Source organism: Euprymna scolopes, chromosome 41, assembly GCF_053919585.1.
Source record: "Euprymna scolopes isolate OS-2025 chromosome 41, ASM5391958v1, whole genome shotgun sequence".
In the NCBI taxonomy this organism is placed as follows: domain Eukaryota; kingdom Metazoa; phylum Mollusca; class Cephalopoda; order Sepiida; family Sepiolidae; genus Euprymna; species Euprymna scolopes.
The window spans coordinates 69,846,222-69,866,267 of NC_136522.1; the positions used below are offsets into that span (position 1 = coordinate 69,846,222).

Sequence of the window (20,046 nt, forward strand, 5' to 3'; positions counted from 1 at the left end):
AGCCTAGTAGGGGATGCCCTTTTCTTTTCCCTGCGACCTCTCTCCCACAGAAGGGATGTTGCGAGCCTGTCGTTGTTTTATCGTTATTTCCATGGCAAGTGCTCGTCTGAGCTCCAATCTCTGGTTCGCCCCTCGCCGGTCTTTCGCGAAAAACACCCGTCTAGCTGAAACCACTGTCAGTAATTGTCTGAACTCTTTATCTGTGCCTAAATCAAAACGTAGATTCCATGAACAAAGCTTCTTAGAAGTGCACACCTGTGAAACTCTCTTCTGTTTGCCTGTTTCCTACCTGACTACAACTTGGATGTCTTCAAGTCCAACATAAACAAATTCCTAATGAACCTCCCCCTTAAGTAAGACACTTTATCAAATCTCCATTACTAACGATTACTACAATATTATCCCATTGATTACTGTACACGCAATAATCCTTATCCCCGAGTGGCCTCCAGGCCTTGATAAGTGGTGACTTCCTTGTAAAAAAAACAAACAAAAAAAATCACTGAGAATTGAACCTTAGGGAGAATATCACTTTTACAATTAATTTTTCCAAGTATTCCGTCCAGATTCCCAAGTTCGGCAAGATACATCTGAAGAAGGTCAGAGATTACATCAACCGAAACGGTGTGAAAATGAGACGGTGTGAAAATGAGACGGTGTGAAAATGAGACGGTGTGAAAATGAGACGGTGTGAAAATGAGACGGTGTGAAAATGAAACGGTGTGAAAATGAAACGGTGTGAAAATGAAACGGTGTGAAAATGAGACGGTGTGAAAATGAGACGGTGTGAAAATGAAACGGTGTGAAAATGAAACGGTGTGAAAATGAAACGGTGTGAAAATGAGACGGTGTGAAAATGAGACGGTGTGAAAATGAAACGGTGTGAAAATGAGACGGTGTGAAAATGAGACGGTGTGAAAATGAGACGGTGTGAAAATGAAACGGTGTGAAAATGAGACGGTGTGAAAATGAGACGGTGTGAAAATGAAACGGTGTGAAAATGAAACGGTGTGAAAATGAAACGGTGTGAAAATGAAACGGTGTGAAAATGAAATGGTGTGAAAATGAAATGGTGTGAAAATGAAACGGTGTGAAAATGAAATGGTGTGAAAATGAAACGGTGTGAAAATGAGACGGTGTGAAAATGAAACGTTGTGAAAATGAAATGGTGCGAAAATGAAATGGTGTGAAAATGAAACGGTGTGAAAATGAAATGGTGTGAAAATGAAACGGTGTGAAAATGAAACGGTGTGAAAATGAGACGGTGTGAAAATGAAACGTTGTGAAAATGAAACGGTGTGAAAATGAAATGGTGTGAAAATGAAATGGTGTGAAAATGAAACGGTGTGAAAATGAGACGGTGTGAAAATGAAACGGTGTGAAAATGAAACGTTGTGAAAATGAAACGGTGTGAAAATGAGACGGTGTGAAAATGAAACGGTGTGAAAATGAAACGTTGTGAAAATGAAACGTTGTGAAAATGAAACGGTGTGAAAATGAAACGGTGTGAAAATGAAACGTTGTGAAAATGAAACGGTGTGAAAATGAGACGGTGTGAAAATGAAACGGTGTGAAAATGAAACGTTGTGAAAATGAAACGTTGTGAAAATGAAACGTTGTGAAAATGAAACGGTGTGAAAATGAAACGGTGTGAAAATGAAACGTTGTGAAAATGAAACGGTGTGAAAATGAGACGGTGTGAAAATGAAACGGTGTGAAAATGAAACGGTGTGAAAATGAAACGTTGTGAAAATGAAACGGTGTGAAAATGAGACGGTGTGAAAATGAAACGATGTGAAAATGAGACGGTGTGAAAATGAAACGGTGTGAAAATGAAACGATGTGAAAATGAAACGGTGTGAAAATGAAACGGTGTGAAAATGAGACGGTGTGAAAATGAAACGTTGTGAAAATGAAACGGTGTGAAAATGAAACGGTGTGAAAATGAGACGGTGTGAAAATGAAACGTTGTGAAAATGAAACGGTGTGAAAATGAAACGGTGTGAAAATGAAACGGTGTGAAAATGAAACGTTGTGAAAATGAAACGGTGTGAAAATGAAACGGTGTGAAAATGAAACGGTGTGAAAATGAAACGGTGTGAAAATGAAACGGTGTGAAAATGAAACGGTGTGAAAATGAAACGGTGTGAAAATGAGACGGTGTGAAAATGAAACGTTGTGAAAATGAAACGCTGTGAAAATGAAATGGTGTGAAAATGAAACGGTGTGAAAATGAAACTCAAGATGAGAACAGTAGTCATTCAAGTTCTTTATATATTCAAATATTTATTTAGTTGATGTTGTTGAGCTTTTTGTTGAAGCTTTCTGCTTTCTTTGACTTCTTTTTCAATTTCGAAGCCTTCGTTTTCATCTTCCCGTTAACATCTGGAATTCTTTCATGATTGCTTACTGAAAGCTGACTTACCTTCCTCGTAGGCCTGAAGAAATACATCACAATACTTTGCAACAGCCAAGCATGCCTCGCCCCTATTCTCGATAGCTGACACGGGTGCTCCACCAGCTTCTTCAATTTGTGAACCGACTCCTTTCTTAATATGATCAAACCCACGTTGTATCAATTTTTCAATTAGTTCCTGAAAAAAAAAAAAGTAAATTTTTTTAATTCAGTCTTATAATCGATAGAGAAGGGGTTAAGGAACTGGAGGAATCCGTAGGTTTAACTTATTGCTCCATTTATATAAAATGTTGTCGGAAAGGTTATAGTTTTTTTTAACAGAGGCAACTTGCCATGTTGCTGCCAACTAGTGAGTGGATTGTTTCTAATTTGCTGCCTCAATTACGTAAAATGCGGTCAAAAGATCATAGAGTTACAATATGGTTGTTATTTTGATCCTGGGCTTCGGACAAGTGCTCCTCTTGAAACACTGAACAGCTGTGATACAACAAAATAGTCTGTCTGTATCTATGTATCTCGGATTGAGCACTCTTAGTAATTGATATTGTCTGCTACTACTTTATCTCTATATAAATAAAATGAACTCATTTTTTCCCGTCTGATTTTGACATTAATAGGATTAAAAATCAAGATATTTCATGCAAATATAATATGCACAAACGGCAGAACAATATCTGAGGTGTGTTATAGGCTTATTATTTCTCAATTTCCTCGATAATCTTAGATTTCTATACTTTTTCTGCTGAGAAGTCACGGCCAAAATCGGTTAAGATCAATGGAAGTGGTAAAATATTTTCTCTCTAATAAATTCCTCCTCCCCCTGCCACCACTTAACACCGTTTGGGGATCGTTCACAAGGAACAGTTGAGAAGAGAACACCGGTTTGGCTTTGTAGTTCTTTCATGTGAAGTTATTTAAAATCACTAAACTAAGCTGCAGTGCTCTGTGGCGTAGTGGTTAGCGTGCTGGACAATTCACATTATATTTTCACGTTCGCACCGACCTACCGTAGTCGTTTTTTTTTTTTCCTAAACAACTGGAATGGACTTTTCTTGGTGGCCGAACTGTTAACGTTGCAGATGTTTTTTTTTTTTTTTTCACACTTTATTTTCCTACTTTTACTCATGACTCCGGGTTTGATCCTTCCTACTTACCTACCATAACATTTTTTAAAACTCCGCCCGTCCCGGAAACAAACACTCGGGCAACGCCGGGTACCCCCGCTAGTTATAAATAAAACAAATGGAGCACTGTTAGAGTGGCGGGCAATGTTTATATAAAGCATTGTTAGATATCATTGCCGACGGCAGCAATCTTGTGGCCTAACTATCAACTTGATGATTATTGGTTTAATCCCAGGTTTCGAAAAGGTGCTGGTCTAGCCACATTGAAGAGCTGTAACACAGCAAAACAGCCTGTCTGTGGATGCCTATATATGATTATTATTAATAATTATTTTTATATGTTTTGTATTTTTATTTTATGCTTGTCAGTATTGAATTATGTAACTGTATCATAGGTCGGACAATTTGAACCATAGATCGTCATCATTCAACCAGCACGACGATCATCAAAATGTGATAGAAATATGCTTTTTATTATGTGATTATACCTATTTACTATGCCTCCCCACGAGACAGAGTTAGACACCAGGGTCGTTTTTTAACGTGGAGAAAATGTACAAAAATAAAAATTGTCTCAGTCGTGGAGGACTTCTCCTCCAATGAAAGAGAACAAGAAACAGAAGTGCAGCATCTGAAGAACAGATGGTATTTATTTGCTCCCCCACCGAGCAAATGAGGCACAAGGCCAATTTTTAATGTGAGGAGTGAAGGGAGGGGGAAGGGAAAAAGGGGACCAGCTCCCGAGAGGTGGGAAATGGGAGCTGGTTAAAGGTCAGGCATGTGGGGTTGCCCCCACATCTGGTCTTTGCTAGTCATAGCTGGTCTTTGCTAGTCATAGCTAGTCATAGCTTGCAGTATCTGCCGGAACAGATGGTATTTATTTGCTCCCCCACCGAGCAAATTAGGCACAAGGCCAATTTTTAATGTGAGGAGTGAAGGGAGGGGGAAGGGAAAAGGGGACCAGCTCCCGAGAGGTGGGAAATGGGAGCTGGTTAAAGGTCAGGCATGTGGGGTTGCCCCCACATCTGGTCTTTGCTAGTCATAGCTAGTCATAGCTTGCAGTATCTGCCGGAACAGATACTACACTTTGATCTTGTCCCGAAGGCCAAGAAAATAATATTTTATTATGTGATTATAACGAGAGTTCTATCTTTCCAAGGGAGACAACCGTGCAACTTGGTTAATTTATATCAATTTCAACTAAACAATATTATCTATCAAATTATCATGTCACAATTAGTTAAATATTTCTACATTATTGAATAAAACATTTTTTTCGTGATAGGTGACGAAACCGGACATATTGTTCCTAAGCGAAACATGCATTGGGCTGACCATTTCCCTAGATGAGTTCATAATTAAAGGATACTCAAACTCAACATCTAAATATGACTCCCAAGATCGCCACGGGTATGGAATATGTGCTTACATTAAAGATGGCTTTTTGTGTGGTAGGGATATCTCCAGAGAAAACCCTAATTTATCCTGTATGTGCTTCCAGGTTGCACTTGCTTACACCACCACATTTATATTTGCCCTCTGTCGCCCCCACAACAGCAGAGTTACTATCTTTAAGAGTATATCTGACCACATCCTGTCTGCTCATCCTTCGGCTAATATTCACATCTGTGGTGACTTCAATGTCCACAATGTGGAATGGCTGACCTACTCAAACAAGACGGATGATGAGGGAAGGTTCTGTCATGATTTCCCCATTGCTTATGACCTCACTCAGATTATTCACGAACCCACGTCTGTGCCCGATACTACCCGTCAGTATGCAAGCCTTCTAGACCTTTTTCTCACAACTTCCCCTGAGCTATGTTCATGTTCCGTTCTATCTCCTCCAGGATTTTCCGACCACACGAATGAGTGACCCCACCGAGCGTGCCTTGTAAAAAAACCCTTTGCCGGACATACACACAAAAATGTGTACACACTAACACACATTTTGCCTTTTATATATATAGATTCTAACGAGAGTTCTATCTTTCCAAGAGAGAGAATCGTGCAACTTGGTTAATTTATATCAATTTCAACTAAAAGCAATGTTATCTATTAAATTATCATGTCACAATTAGTTAAATATTTCTACAGCATTAAATAAAGCATATTCATGATGCACGGCACAATAGTCGGCCATATTGATTATCGACATGGAGTATAAAGACAAAAGAAGTAACTCATGGTTGCCAGACTATAAAAATATTTAAAACCATATTTTTCAGGAACAAAGAGGCAAATAGAAAATGTTCTTTATAAAATAAAAATGGCTGCAGATGTTAACTCTAGGATTGAAGATGTTTATAAAAATATTTAAAGCCATATTTTTCAGTATCCTGGACGTTTTCGTTTTTGTTTTTTTAAGGGAGGTGGCATTTGTTGTATATTGCTGGGGAGCTATGATATATCCAAGCAAAAAAAAAAAGAAAAAGAAAAAAAGTCTTTCCGAAACAACACAAAACTTGGAAATAAAACTTACTTTTTCGGAAATTTCTTGATTTTCATTTACAGAATCAAGAATCCTTTGCTGAGTATTGTCTTCAAGTTTGTCAAACTTGAGTTCGGTCAGTTCTAAAAATCGACACGCTAAAAGTTTGTAGCATTGAGCGTACAAGATGTTGTGTTTCCTCTGAGAATTGGTTTCTTTTTGTAAAAGTGGACAGGAATCTTGTTTACCTAGAAGAAGAAGAAGAAGAAGAAGATGACAACAGATGTTTCAAAAAAATACTGAAAGCGAAAAAAAAAAAAATGAAACAAATATCAAGTAAATAGTAAAGAAAAGAGAGTGAGATGGAAGGAAAAAGATGGAAGGGAGGGAGGGAAGAGCTGGAGGAGAGGGATGATAAAGACAGATTAGAATGGAGAGAAGACAGAGAGAGTAAGAAAGGAGGAAGTGCGTAAAAGGGTGGGAAGAGAAGAGCTAAGAAAGGGAGGAAGAGAGATGGTAAGAGATGGGGGGGGACAAGAGGGGGAAAAGAAAGGGGAGGAGACAGGGAAGAGAGAGAGAGCAGAACTAGAAAAAAAATGTGCAAGTAAAAGAACCTGGCTAATTCAAAAGTATGAGAGAGAAAGAGAAGAGTGTGCGTGTGTGCGTGTGCGCGCGTGTGTGCATATGTGTGCGTGTGTGTGTGTGTGTGTGTGCGCGTGTGTGTGTGTGCATATGTGTGCGTGTGTGTGTGTGTGTAAAAAGAAATAAGAGCAAAGCAAACCCCAAAAATTGAAAGAAGAAAAAAATCATATTTTCCTTTTTAAGATATAAAAAAATTTTTTCCCCCACATTTTAAAAAAAGGGTTTTGTTTGTTTGTTATACAGCATATCAACACTTTTCATGTTATATAATGCCGAATCCAGTTATTTTGAAGAAAAATTTTTTTGATAGAATATTTTTTTTTTTTTTTTGTTCGAGTCGGTTTCTATTTAACAGGTACTACCACTCCGGATCAGAGTGGACCTGGGAGCAATGGCAATTAAAGAGTGGCTCCACACTCCCAAAAGCCTGCAAGCTGGGGCCTCACCATCGGATATAGTTTAAGGTCATATCCAGGACCAGGGAACGAGATACGACATAAATATTAAATAAATACATGAATATTACTTACGCAAATCACAAATTAATTTTTTATTTTTTTAAAATTTTTTATTTTTATTTTTTTATTACATTTTCACCCCAAACAAGGCACATTGCCACTTTGGTGTAGGGGGCTACTATCAGGGGAAACATCTACTGGGGTACTATGTAGGGATTAGGGCAGCGAGATGTTGGTTCACGTTGCACTTGAACTTATGCATGTCAGTACAGTTGGGGAAGCAGTGACCTGGAATGGAATTCCAAAGTCTAGCTGTTCTGGGGAAGAAACTACTGGAGTAGAAAGATCTTTTACATCTAGGGATCTCTACAGTGTGGGGGTGGGATTTTGCAGCTTGTCAGGTCTGTCGAGGGTGTTCACGTCGTGGGGGCACAAGTGCTTGCAGTTCCTCAGAGCATTCACCATTATAATACTTGTAGAACAGGCAGAGGGATGCAACGTTTCGATGATGGGACAGAGGCTGAAGCTTAGATGCCAGTTTAGGGCCTATTAGATTTGCGACTATCTTTTGAACCCTGTCAAGGAGCGAGAGACTAGTAGCCGATGCACCAGCCCAAATATGACAGCAATACTCCATACATGGGCGAATAGTGGCCTTATAGAGGTACAGGATACTTTCGGGTGTTAGAAGTTTTCTAGCACGGTAGAGAGAGCCCACCTTCCTCGCAGCGGCCCTGGCAATGCCCTCGATGTAATTGTTCCAACTCATGTTTCCTGTGAACGTTAGGCCAAGGAGCTTGAGAGACGTACTCTCAGATAAAGAGTCGTTGGCCATTGCTATAGGTGGTAGAGAAGGTTTCTTGTAATTATTGAATTTTTTTTAAATCGTAACTACTTAGAACTTTTTCTGTTTTTTAAGGAAGGTATTTACAATAAAATGTTCTTATTCATTCAATAACGGCTAACTGCGCCAGTTTTTTGTTGGGAGTCCGTTCTTTACATACTAGACAAAATCCTTGGTGTTTCCTGCGAGTCATAATAGGAACAGTATTTTATCATATATCTTAAGGAGTATAAGTTAGTCAATCCAGAATGCTCAGAATCCTGGGTATGTTTAAAGGGCGTGTCGTCCAGAAAAAAAACTATGTCACTTTGTCTTGTTATACAACTTTATACAAGAAAATCTATGCGGCATTATTGGAGGTCGCAAGAGTATAATATCATATCAAGTAAGAGTGTTCAATATCTTTGATAGAGCAAGCATGTTAAAAGGCTGTGTTGTCCAGGAGGACCAACATTGGCTTTGTTTATCTTTGGCATCCCCGTGGTTCTGCGAGACTGTGAACATGGCGGTGTATACGAAAAAAAAACGTCCCCGGCAATGTTAGTTTTATTTTTAACTAGCAGGGGTACCCGGCGTTGCCCAGGTGTTGTGAGATGTAAAAGAAGAAAAAAAATTTGGGTAGGTAGGTAGGTAGGCTTGAACCTGAACCCTTGAGGTTAATAGGCTGAGGAATTACCGCCACATTATGATGGCAGAGAAGTGAGAATGTGTGAAATAAAATCATTAAAAAGTGATGTGACAAAAGGTGCATGTTTAATGAGGTCAAACATCACGCTATAAGTGGCAGGTGCACGCCAAATTTAATTCTGCACTTGATTTTAACTGCGGGGTAGTTCTTTTGGGTTGTTTTTTTACCCAACTTTGTCTGGTTTTGTTTCCCCAACACATTGGGGAAAACCAGCCCCCCCCCCCTTTATTAGGGGAGTGTCCAAATGAAAGCAATTGTCTTATATGACGGTGAAAACCGACATTGATCAAATGTCCATTGTTTTCTGGACGTTCCCGGTCTGTAGGGTGAGAACTGCGCCTTAGTTTCACTTTTATACGAAACAGCCAAATCAACATGAGAGGGACCGAAATAGCAAGAATTGTGTAAAAGTCGATGTAAATGAATCTAGCCGCGAAGTTCACAAATCCTAGATATTATTATCTAGGGTGGGGGTTAGGGTTAGGGTTAGGGTTAGGGTTATAAACAGTTGTAGGACATAGCAACCCCCCTGAGAAGCTCGTCAAAAAAAGCCTTTAGTGGACATACAGAAAAAATGCATACACACACACATTTTCGCTTTTATATAGCGCGGGGGGGGGGGGGGTACCTAGCGTTGCCCGGGTGTTTTCGGTGTGTGTGGTCGGAGGGGGGGTTAATGAAAACCTAAGAATAAGCGAAATAAAAAACAAAAAAGAAAACGAACGTTAAAAATAAAAAAAACGAAAAATGGCTTAAATAACCCTGCTTCAATATTAAAATTTAAAAAATCGAAAAAAAAGAGACATCTCACACCACGATTCAAACCCAAAACCTTTAGATAATGAGGTCGCGCTCTAAGCAACTGACCTAAGACGATGTCAACGAAATTGTGTCGCTTTTTCAAATATTTAAACTAAATCAGGTTACGACATCGTATGACGCATGTGTAGAACCGAACACGTTATGAGAGGACGTTTTTTGCTGACCCCCCCCCCTGTAGAAAACTGCTGATTTCAGGGTGAAGGAATTAACGTTTTTGGCCAATTTTTCGATATTTGTCGGGCGAAGGTTGGAAGTTTAAAATGATACCAATCTGGCGAAAATCCATGACCCGTGTTGAAAGTTTTTGCGATACATACAAACACACATACATACATACAAACACACATTTTTGCTTTTATATATATAGATAAAAAAATGAGGTGTTTTTTTTTTAATTACATTACAAACTTTATTTGAACTTTATAACAAACTTTTGCATACATAAAAAATAGACTTTTTGATCTTCTATATTAGGTCTTTTGACGAAGATATATCTGATTCAAAAACATTATTTTTGCACCAACCTAATAATATAAAATTTTTAAATTTCTTTAACCAAAAGTTTTTTTTCTTTTTACATTTTTCATGTATATTAATCAAACATCATAAAAAAAACTGTACCCAATACATGATAGTAATTGTCTGTATTTTTTTTTTTTTTGAGATGAGTTGTCTTCATTGATTGAGATTGTCGGACTGACTTCCTCATCTTGGTTGTTATTGTCACAACGTTTCAGCCGTTTTGCCCTCCGGCCTTCGTCAGGTGAACGGTTTGTTAGGAGTCTCGAACCCAACCCTTTATTATTCTTACGGGGGTACCGTGTTCGGAATCCAGCTAGGCTTTGGGACATAGTTGCTGATTCTCTGTTTTTCAATGTTACTTTTTCACTGCCTTCGTTCAGGATTGAACTCAGCACCTTTGGGTAACTGTAAACTTTGATACAACATCTAGGACCACTCGGCCATATGTCACTAGGACAATTCTTAGTTGGTTTTTGTTAATGTTAAACCTATGTTGTTATTCAAGGTTTTCTCTCTCTATCAGAGGTGTCCAAATTGCATTCAGCTCTATGCTTGGTTTGCTCAGTAGGTTGTTATGTCCGAGCATGTGAGCTGTTTCTTTAAGTTTTCTCACTTTCCAGTGGGTCTCTCTGTTTATTATTTTTACTTCATCCCATAGGGGGCGATGATCCCCCCTCTCCATCCAGACATGGTTGGCTATACCCGATTTTTCCGTCTCCCCTTTAGTTACCGCTTTTCGGTGTTCTTCCACCCTTACTTTAAGGGGGCGGCATGTTTCACCCTTGTAAACCTTTCTGCAACTGCATGGAATGGAGTATATGCAGTTTTTGGTCATGTTCTCATCCATGCGGGGCTTCACTCGTACCAGGTGTCGTCTGAGTATTGACTCGCTTTTGAATACCGTCCTGATGTTGTAGGGGGCACATATTCTCTGAATCTTTTCAATACATGATATTCCCAAAATAATTGTTTTCGATTTGCCACCGCCAGAGGATTTCTTGTAGATGACTATTAAAGTTTGCATCACTAGTCCCCCTCATGGATCTAAATTTAACTTTACAAAATTTCGAAAAATAAATTTTGTATTTTTTTTTTTTTTATTGTAAATTGGCTTAATGCAAAGTGACAAATTGAGAGAAAAAAAAAACATCTTGAAAAAAAAAAAAAATCTCGAAAAGAAAAAAAGAAACATCTTGTTTTTTGGGGTTTGTATTACTGTACACATAGATTCGAAAAAGTTGTCAAAAAACAAATATATAACAAATAAATATTATCAAAGGCAAGATAAGTTACTTTTCTGTCAAACTGGATATATTTTTTGTGTTTTTATTCGATGTAACATGTTTATTCAGCTCGAAAAACATACAGTGTTTACCGATGTATTAAAAAATTCAAGATGGCGTCTCACACTCTCTTTAACACTGTAAGTTTGGAAAAAGGTGTTATAAATAAAAAACTATACAAAATACTATTAAAAACCCGCCGAATATATGTCAACCTATGTCACGGTAACATATATTGAGCGAGTTTTTAACAGTATTTTATCCGGTTTTTTATTTATAACATCTTTTCCCACACTTACCGTGTTAAAGAGAGAATCAGACGCCATCTTAAAAGTTCCAATACATCGGTAAACACTGTATGGTTTTCGAGCTGAATAAACATGTTACAGTGAATAAAAACACAAAAAAATATATCCAGTTAGGTAGAAAAGTAACTTATCTTACCTTTGATAACATTTATTTGTTATACATTTGTTTTTGACAACTTTTTCGAATCTATGTGTACAGTAACACAAACCCGTTTTTTTTTTTTTTTTATAATTAAATCTCATTTCCAAAAAAGCGGATTGAAAAAATCTCATTTCCAAATAAACCGGGGAAATGTTTGATTTTAAACATTACTGGGGACGTTCTTTTCGCATACGCCGCCATGTTCATAGTCTCGCAGAACAACGGGGATGCCAAAGTTAAACAAAGCTGCAACATTAACGTTTTATTATACTATTTTAAAAAGTTTTTTTTATATCCTAAGAATAGCAAGTGTAGTCAAACACAACTTCACTTTCTTTTTTTTTTTCATATGGCCTGAGTAATGCCGGGTAGCCCTACTAGTATATAATATAAAGGGCAGCTATCTGTATGTATGTATGTATGTATGTTATCTATGTCCAGTAAAAACTCAAAACATACAAAACAAACACCCACAAAGTTTGCATCTTCTTCATCAGCCTTGCTCCGGATAAATAATATCTAAAATTGAGAAAAATTATTCAAGCAATTCTGTATAAGTAGACAAATAGCTACAGCCAACAAGGAGACCTAACAATCTTGAGGTTACACAAGTACATAGATGTTGCCAAGTCTGCTGCAAAGAAAGTAGGCTTCATCTAGGTTAGAAAATTTCCTGCATCTGCCAATATTCTATATATAGCCACGATTTGTCCATGCATGGAGTATTGTTGTTGCATCTGGGCTAGTGCTCCAACCTCGAACCCCTCTCTCTCGGACAAAATATGAAATAGAATTTCTAACCTAATAGGTCTTGCACTGTCCCCGAAGCTCCGACTTCTGTCTTATCACCACAAAGTTGCACTTGTTTAACAAGCACTTCCACAGAATGTGCTCTGATGAACTTACCGACTTTGTACGCTTCCCCAATATAAGTACCCCCGACCACTTTTTTGTAGAGGTCGGAAGATGCTCGAAAGATTTTCTACTCAAATTACTTACTGCTTGCCTTTGGAATTCCCTCCCTGATCCCATGACTGTGCCAGCATGCAGAAATTTAAATATAATTTGAACAAACATCTTGCTGCATAACTCCCCACTCAGGTTTCCCCTTATAAATCTGGCCTCATCACAGTGGCAATATGCCTTGTTTGGGAATGAACCAAAAATTATTTTCAAACGTGAATTAACTTACCTAGCTTACTGAAAACAGTCATAAAATCATGAATGGTAGAGTTGGTCCAGTTCGTGTTGAGGCTGGCTTTTTTATGATGCGTCTCGGCATAAAGGTGACTCCATTCCAACTCTAGAGATTCCGTTTCAATCTAGAAAAAGAAAATCAAACAAAAATATGTTATTCTCTTTCTTTTTTTAACTAAAAAGAGTTACCACTTATCAAGGCCAAAAGTTGCTCAAGGAGAAGGGAAAGAGAAATGATTGCCAGCGAAAGCAAAGAGCCACTCGAGGATAAGGATTTTTAAAAAATTATTATTATTGTTGGGTCATCACTTATCAAGGCCAAGAACAACTCAAGGACAAGGTTTAATGAGATCTAATCGTGTGAACTGCATTTGATTACTATTGAGAGAAGGGGGAGAAAGAGAGAGAGAAGGAGGGAAGAGAGAAAGAGACAGAGAGGGAGAAGAAAGAGAGAGGGTTGGGAAGGAAGGGAGAAAAAGAAATATTTCGAAAATACAAGCACAAAGGGGGAGAAAGATATATATATATATATATATATATATATATATATATAGAGAGAGAGAGAGAGAGAGAGAGAGAGATAGAGGGGGGATAAAGAGAGAAAAAAATAGAATGGGAGAAAAAGGGGAAAAACTGGAATAGAAAAAGATGGAGAAAGAAAGGGAGAAATTACAACAATAGAGAATGTGCCGTTATTGGAAATCAACTTTTTCTAATTAAAAAAAGTTTCAGTTTTTTTGCCTTTTGCTTTTTAATCACCCTACCTTAACAGTGTTTGTCCTACCTTAACAGTGTTCATCTTGCCATAACAGTTTTTGTTCTACAGTAACAGTTTTTAGCATTACCTTAACAGTTTTTGGTATTACCGTAACAGTTTTTTTGAGCATTTGGAGGGCCAACTTAAAATTGTTCTATCGTAACAGTTTTTGGTATTACCTTAACAGTTTTTTTGAGCATTTGGAGGGCCAACTTAAAATTGTTCTGCGCACACGAATTATGTACAAGCATTAATTGCAACTTCCGCTTATTTTGTAGGAAACAGTTTTTCTCGTCTGCGGCCATCGCTTCTCCTGCAAGATTTTTCTCCCTCATTTCACGGAATATCTCCATGTATGACAGTCTATATAAAAAAAAAAAAAAAAATTAACATCATGATAAGAGAATGGTTGTGAAGTGCATCTTAAAGACAGACTTAGATCTGATGACCTCAGAGGAAGATTAAGTTTGAACAGTATTGATTAAGTTTGAACAGTATTGATTAAGTTTGAACAGTATTGATTAAGTTTGAACAGTATAGATTAAGTTTGAACAGTATAGATTAAGTTTGAACAGTATTGATTAAGTTTGAACAGTACTGATTAAGTTTGAACAGTATTGATTAAGTTTGAACAGTATTGATTAAGTTTGAACAGTATTGATTAAGTTTGAACAGTACTGATTAAGTTTGAACAGTATAGATTAAGTTTGAACAGTATAGATTAAGTTTGAACAGTATTGATTAAGTTTGAACAGTACTGATTAAGTTTGAACAGTATTGATTAAGTTTGAACAGTATTGATTAAGTTTGAACAGTATAGATTAAGTTTGAACAGTATAGATTAAGTTTGAACAGTATAGATTAAGTTTGAACAGTATTGATTAAGTTTGAACAGTATTGATTAAGTTTGAACAGTATTGATTAAGTTTGAACAGTATTGATTAAGTTTGAACAGTACTGATTAAGTTTGAACAGTATTGATTAAGTCAAGTGTAAAGATGTTTGCAAAACAAGGAATTGATTGTTTGGCTACGTTGAAAGAATGTGAAAAATTAACTATAATTTACGTGACCGAAAAAACATATCTAAAGAATTAATTCCTATTTCAGTCACGTAAATTATGAGTTAAAAATAAAGCACATACTTGAGTTGGATTATTTTGTTTTTCGAAATGCTTGCTTTTTTTTCATCATAGCAAACAGCAGCAGCCATTTTTTTTTTCTTTCCTTTTTGCTTTCTAACCAACAATCGCACGCAAACAAGGCAGCATCCCAAAACAAAAAGACTATTGTCTTTTTATACTGCTACCTTGAACTCTCAACAGCGCTTAATACTTGCATATCTGGTTTGGTTTGGTTGTTTCGTTTTAATGGCATATCAACACTTTTCGGGTTATTTAATGCTGAATCCAGTTATTCTGGAAATAGTATTCATGTTGCATTTAGTTATTTTGTAGAAGTTTTTTATTCTTCAAACTTTTTGTATTTTCAATCGCTAGTTTGTTGTGTTTGGTTTGGTTGTTTTATAGTGGATTTTATTGGTTTTGTTCTCTGCCCTGCAGAACATGAATGAGTTTGCAATGGGAGAGGGAAAGGGTTACAGTATTAATGTTTGGTACATTTTAAGTTAGAAAACCAGTCAGGAAGTGAGGGAGATAGAAAGACAAAAGGGGGAAAAGATGTTTTTGTTTTTGGTTTTGCAGAACATAACTAAGTTTTGCAAAAGGAAGTAGAAAAACAAAAAAGCATCAATGTCAGGTGCATTTCATCTCAGGATTGGTTGTTGGTTGTTTTTGTTTTACGGCATATCAACCCTTTTCGAGTTATTTAATGCCGAATCCAAAGATTTTGAAGAAAAATTTTTTTAATAGAATATATTTGTTGTTTTCACGTCGGTTTCTATTTAAACCATAGTTGGAACCCTAACAGGTACTACCACTCCGGGTCAGAGTGGACCTGGGAGCAATGGTAATTAAAGGGTGGCTCCACACTCCCCAAAGCCCACAAGCTGGGGCCTCACCACTGGATATAGTTTAAGGTCATATCCAGGACCTTATCTCAGGAAGACAATATCTTCAGACAGCCTAATCTGGTAGCACCAGATCAGGCTGTCTTGCACATTTCTTGGTGCTTGTTAAGATAGTCGACAGCTCTATTTTTAAAATGTAATTTTAAGCAAAAAACACAGTACTTACTTGTCATGTCGACAATAGTAATATATCTAAAAAAAATTATGAAAATTCATTTATTCTGCTATTGTGTATCGCTATGGGCTAAAACAGTATGCCACACATTAAAGCGACAGAAAGGGGAGATAAGTATTCCCCTATATTCGCACTTTCACTTCAAGGGAAAATGTGACCCCCCCCCCCAATTTTTTTCAGTAAAAACAAAAAGCATTAATTTATTGAGATTGTCGGACTGACTTCCTCATCTTGGTTGTTATAGTCTCGAACCAGAGAAAACAAAACAGAGAATCAGCAACTATTAATCCCAGAGCCTAGCTGGAGTCCGAACATGGTACCCCCATAATAATAATAACGGGTTGGGTTCGAGACTCCTAATAAACGGTTCCCCAGTTCGATACAAAACACCCGATGAAGGCCGGAGGGCAAAACGGCCGAAACGTTGTGACTATAACAACCAAGATGAGGAAGTCAGTCCGACAATCTCAATAAATGAAAACACCTCATCTCAAAAATACAGACAATTAAAAAGCATTAATGTTAGCTGCATTTCGTCACAGGGGGCCAATATCTTTGGAGTCGTAAGTCATGTCAGTTTCGGAAGAGAAATGTTGTTCCAAACAGAACGGCAGTATCAACCCAGAGAAGCTTTGAATTGTAAAAACTTGCAGATAAACACAAAGAATAGAATTTCCGGTAGGTAGCCATATAATGTGGCCGTTAAAGCTCGAACCGCATTCGTTACAATTTAAACACTCTCTTGGACCCCCACACCGTCTGGTACCATTAAAACAAACAAACAAAAGTAAATAAATCCGACTAAAAATAATATTTACATTAAAATATTTTTTTTTAATATGTTATAAAAAATATATTTTTTAATCTTTATTTTAAAATGGATTTTAAAGTCTAAAAAATATTTTTTTTTAATTTAAAAAATACAATTTTATTAAAAGATATTTCAAACAAAAAAAGCATTTGAAAGTAAAGATTATTTTTATCATATAATACAGAACCTACATCTGACCATATTGATGCAAGGAAAAAAAGCAATGCAATTATAAAATATAAAAAAAAAATACATATATATTTTATTAATAAACGATAAAAATATATATATTGTATTAATAAAAGAAAATACATATATAGATTTTATTAATGAGAGAAAAAAATACATATATACATTATATTAATAAATGGTGAATTTGCTTATTGCTTATTCCACCGTTTATATCTTAATTTGTTTCAGTTCGTGTTTATCCGTTACACCTCTGCATTGTATTGCCTTCTATAAATTTACTGGGTACTTGTACAGTTTAGTCAAGACATTAAAAAATGAAAATATCGAAAAAAAGTTTAAATTGTATGTATCCGTTATGGAACAAAGTAATCCGAAAAAAATTTCACTTAATTTCATCAAGTAGTTTTTTTTACAGCGAAAAAACAATTTTTTATGATACCGAGCAAAATGTTCGAAAAAGAAAAAGGAAGAAAAACTAGTATTAAAGATGGGAAGAGGTGCCAGCGCGTTAACTGGAGTTATCTCCCTTTGGCATTTCTAAAATTCAAACAAAATTTTTTTTGGAATCAAAAAGGGCTGCCTTTAACGCGCGCTCATAAAAACGTGTTTTTCCGCTGTAAAAAAACTACTTGATGAAATTAAGAGAAATTTTTTTTTTCGGTATTTAAACTTTTTTTTTGGTATTTTCATTTTTTAATGTCTTGACTAAACTGTACAAGTACCATTTACTGTATATATACAGACACACTAAACAATGCTTCAAGCAAACTACATTAACCTCTAAAAAAACAAAAACAAAACAAACTAAACAAATTATTCAAAACTTTACCTGTTCATGATGATGTCATCCCATACAACCACGGAATCTTCAAGTACACTGGGAGTGCGTTTTATCCACAGATCTAAAAGGTGTTTTACACCATCCATCGATGTGAAGTTTTCTAAGGACAAAAAAAAAAAATTATGTCATTTCAATGAATTTAAATTTCATAAAGCAAACTTAAAAACCTTATTCTGAGTGGCCTTTAAGCTAGGCAGCATAATTCTGATCTCATAGGTATTTACAAATTTAGAAATGCTTATTTATGGCTTAAGGCAATGATAGGCGCTTCTTTTTTATGGCCTTGGACCAGACTTGGGGTCGATAGAGATTACATTATTTTTGCAGAGAGAAGTTGCACTGAGTATGAAAATAACTCAGGTCATTTAGTGCTAGAAAGATAAAGGTCAAATCGCCTGCAAGCTGACAGCGACAGGTTGGGGTATGAGAGTCTTGTCGGTAAACCATAACTTTTTATCATCTAATACTATCCATGTCCACCCTCAAGTATTGAAAGTAAAAAAAGAAATGGGTAAAAACATAACAAAAAAAGGGAAATAAGTTTATCAGCAGAACAATGGAGAGGAAGTTGTTCACCAAGAAACACAAAAGAAAGCTAAAACAGAATTGTTAATCAAGATGAGGTAGTAATGAGAACAGCTTAACTGCCTTAAATGTTCAGCTTCAACTCTTACTCCTCCTTCTCCTCTGGAAAACTGGCTATGACCGCCTCCTCTTCCCATTTTATGGAATCTTTTCACCCCTAACTGATTCTGGCTTTTCTATCCATCTCATTAACACTTATTCTTGAAATAAGTTTATCAGCAGAACAATCGAGAGGAAGTTGTTCACCAAGGTACACAAAAGAAAGCTGAATAGGATTGTTAATCAACGTGTGGCGGATAAAAGACCAGAAATATTTAAAGTTAGTTTATGGGCAGTTTTAGGTATATCAGTGAGTTTATCGACAATTGCAGACAGTCTCGGGTTTGCAAGGTTTAGCGAGAGAGTTGGGGAAATTTACGACTTTACAACAGTGGAACGCAGGTTGCGGTTCAGAGCAGATTGAGATGAGCTGACATCAACTGATGACTAGGATACAGACCTTAGCATCAGAGGATCGATGATGTCACATACATGCTCAGTGAATTTTTTTTTTTACACAGTGGTCACCAATTATCAAGGCCCGGGAGCCACTCAGGGATAAGGGTTATTGCAAGTACAGTACGTTAGTGTGGAGATTTAATGAAGTGTTTACTTAAGAGGGCGGTTCATTAGGAATTTGTTAACATTGGACTTGAAGACATCCAAGTTGTAGTCAGGTGGGAAGCAGGCAGACGGAACAGAGTTCCACAGGCGTGCAGTTCTAAGAAAGAAGCTTTGTTCATGGAATCCACGTTTTGATTTAGGCACAGATAAAGGGGGGGGGCAGAGATTGGAGTTCAGACGAGCACCTGCTTTTTTTTGTGATTTTTATGCTTTGTTTTATTTTATTTTTTATATCCGTGTATGACCCCCACGGCACAATCACGTTGACAGACTGGTTCGCGCCAGATCAATGAAGTTAAGCAACGACGAGCGTGGCCAGTACCAGATGGGTGACCATTTGGGAAGGCGAAGCCGTGGTAGGCAACCCATCTAGTGATGGCGTCACGATAAAAAAAATACCCCTGATAGCCCTGGCGAAGCATCAAGTATTCAGTTACCGACAAGATTTTGAATTACACTACAAACTTGTGTAATGAGTTCAATCTCGGCTTCGGACGCGCTGGATGGACTCGATAACCCGCACACTTGGCAACTGCAAATGTGAAAGACGACAACATGTCGTCATGATAAAGTCTGGTTGCTTGGTTTAATTGTTTTGTTTTACGGCATATCAACTCTTTATTGGGTCATTCAATGTTGAATCCAGTAATTTTGGAAAACAGTTTTCATGCTTCAAGTTCTTTATATCTTCAAATATTTATTCATGGTGTTTGGTATGATTTTTTTTTTTTTTTTTTTTACGACATATCAACTCTTTTCAGTTCATTTAATGTCGAATGCTGTAATTTTGGCAAAAGATTTTACGCTTCCCTGCAGTGTACAACATGGTCATCTTCAAAAACAGTGTCACACAAATAACTGCCAGAAATCGTCCTTATAATATTATTTTATCCATTTTTTCCCTAAGAAGTCATCACTTATCAAGGCCAAAAGCAATTTGAGGATGAGATTAAATGAGACGGATGAATTATCAGTTGAATGATGAAGAATATTATGAGAGGATTGTTAATAAGGATAAAATAATGTAGTAAGTACGAGTTTCGGCAAGTATTTCTTGACAATGAATTTGAAGATTCCGCGTTTGACAAGATACACCTGAAGAAGATCAAGGGTTACA

At 36.8% G+C, this 20,046-nt stretch overlaps 1 protein-coding gene across 3 annotated transcripts in view; it reads right to left on the bottom strand.

The window, feature by feature from the left end:
- The window catches only part of LOC145266607 (DNA-dependent protein kinase catalytic subunit-like), a 396,502-nt gene that overhangs the window by 91,333 nt on the left and 285,123 nt on the right, over nucleotides 1–20,046 (bottom strand). For all 3 annotated transcript variants that reach the window (XM_080122502.1, XM_080122501.1, XM_080122503.1), the window contains 5 exons: nucleotides 17,670–17,781; nucleotides 13,814–13,997; nucleotides 12,873–13,002; nucleotides 6,023–6,219; nucleotides 2,426–2,594 (listed from right to left, as the gene is read on the bottom strand). In XM_080122502.1, coding sequence (XP_079978628.1) covers nucleotides 2,426–2,594; nucleotides 6,023–6,219; nucleotides 12,873–13,002; nucleotides 13,814–13,997; nucleotides 17,670–17,781 — 792 coding nt within the window. The remainder of the gene's footprint in view (nucleotides 1–2,425; nucleotides 2,595–6,022; nucleotides 6,220–12,872; nucleotides 13,003–13,813; nucleotides 13,998–17,669; nucleotides 17,782–20,046) is intronic.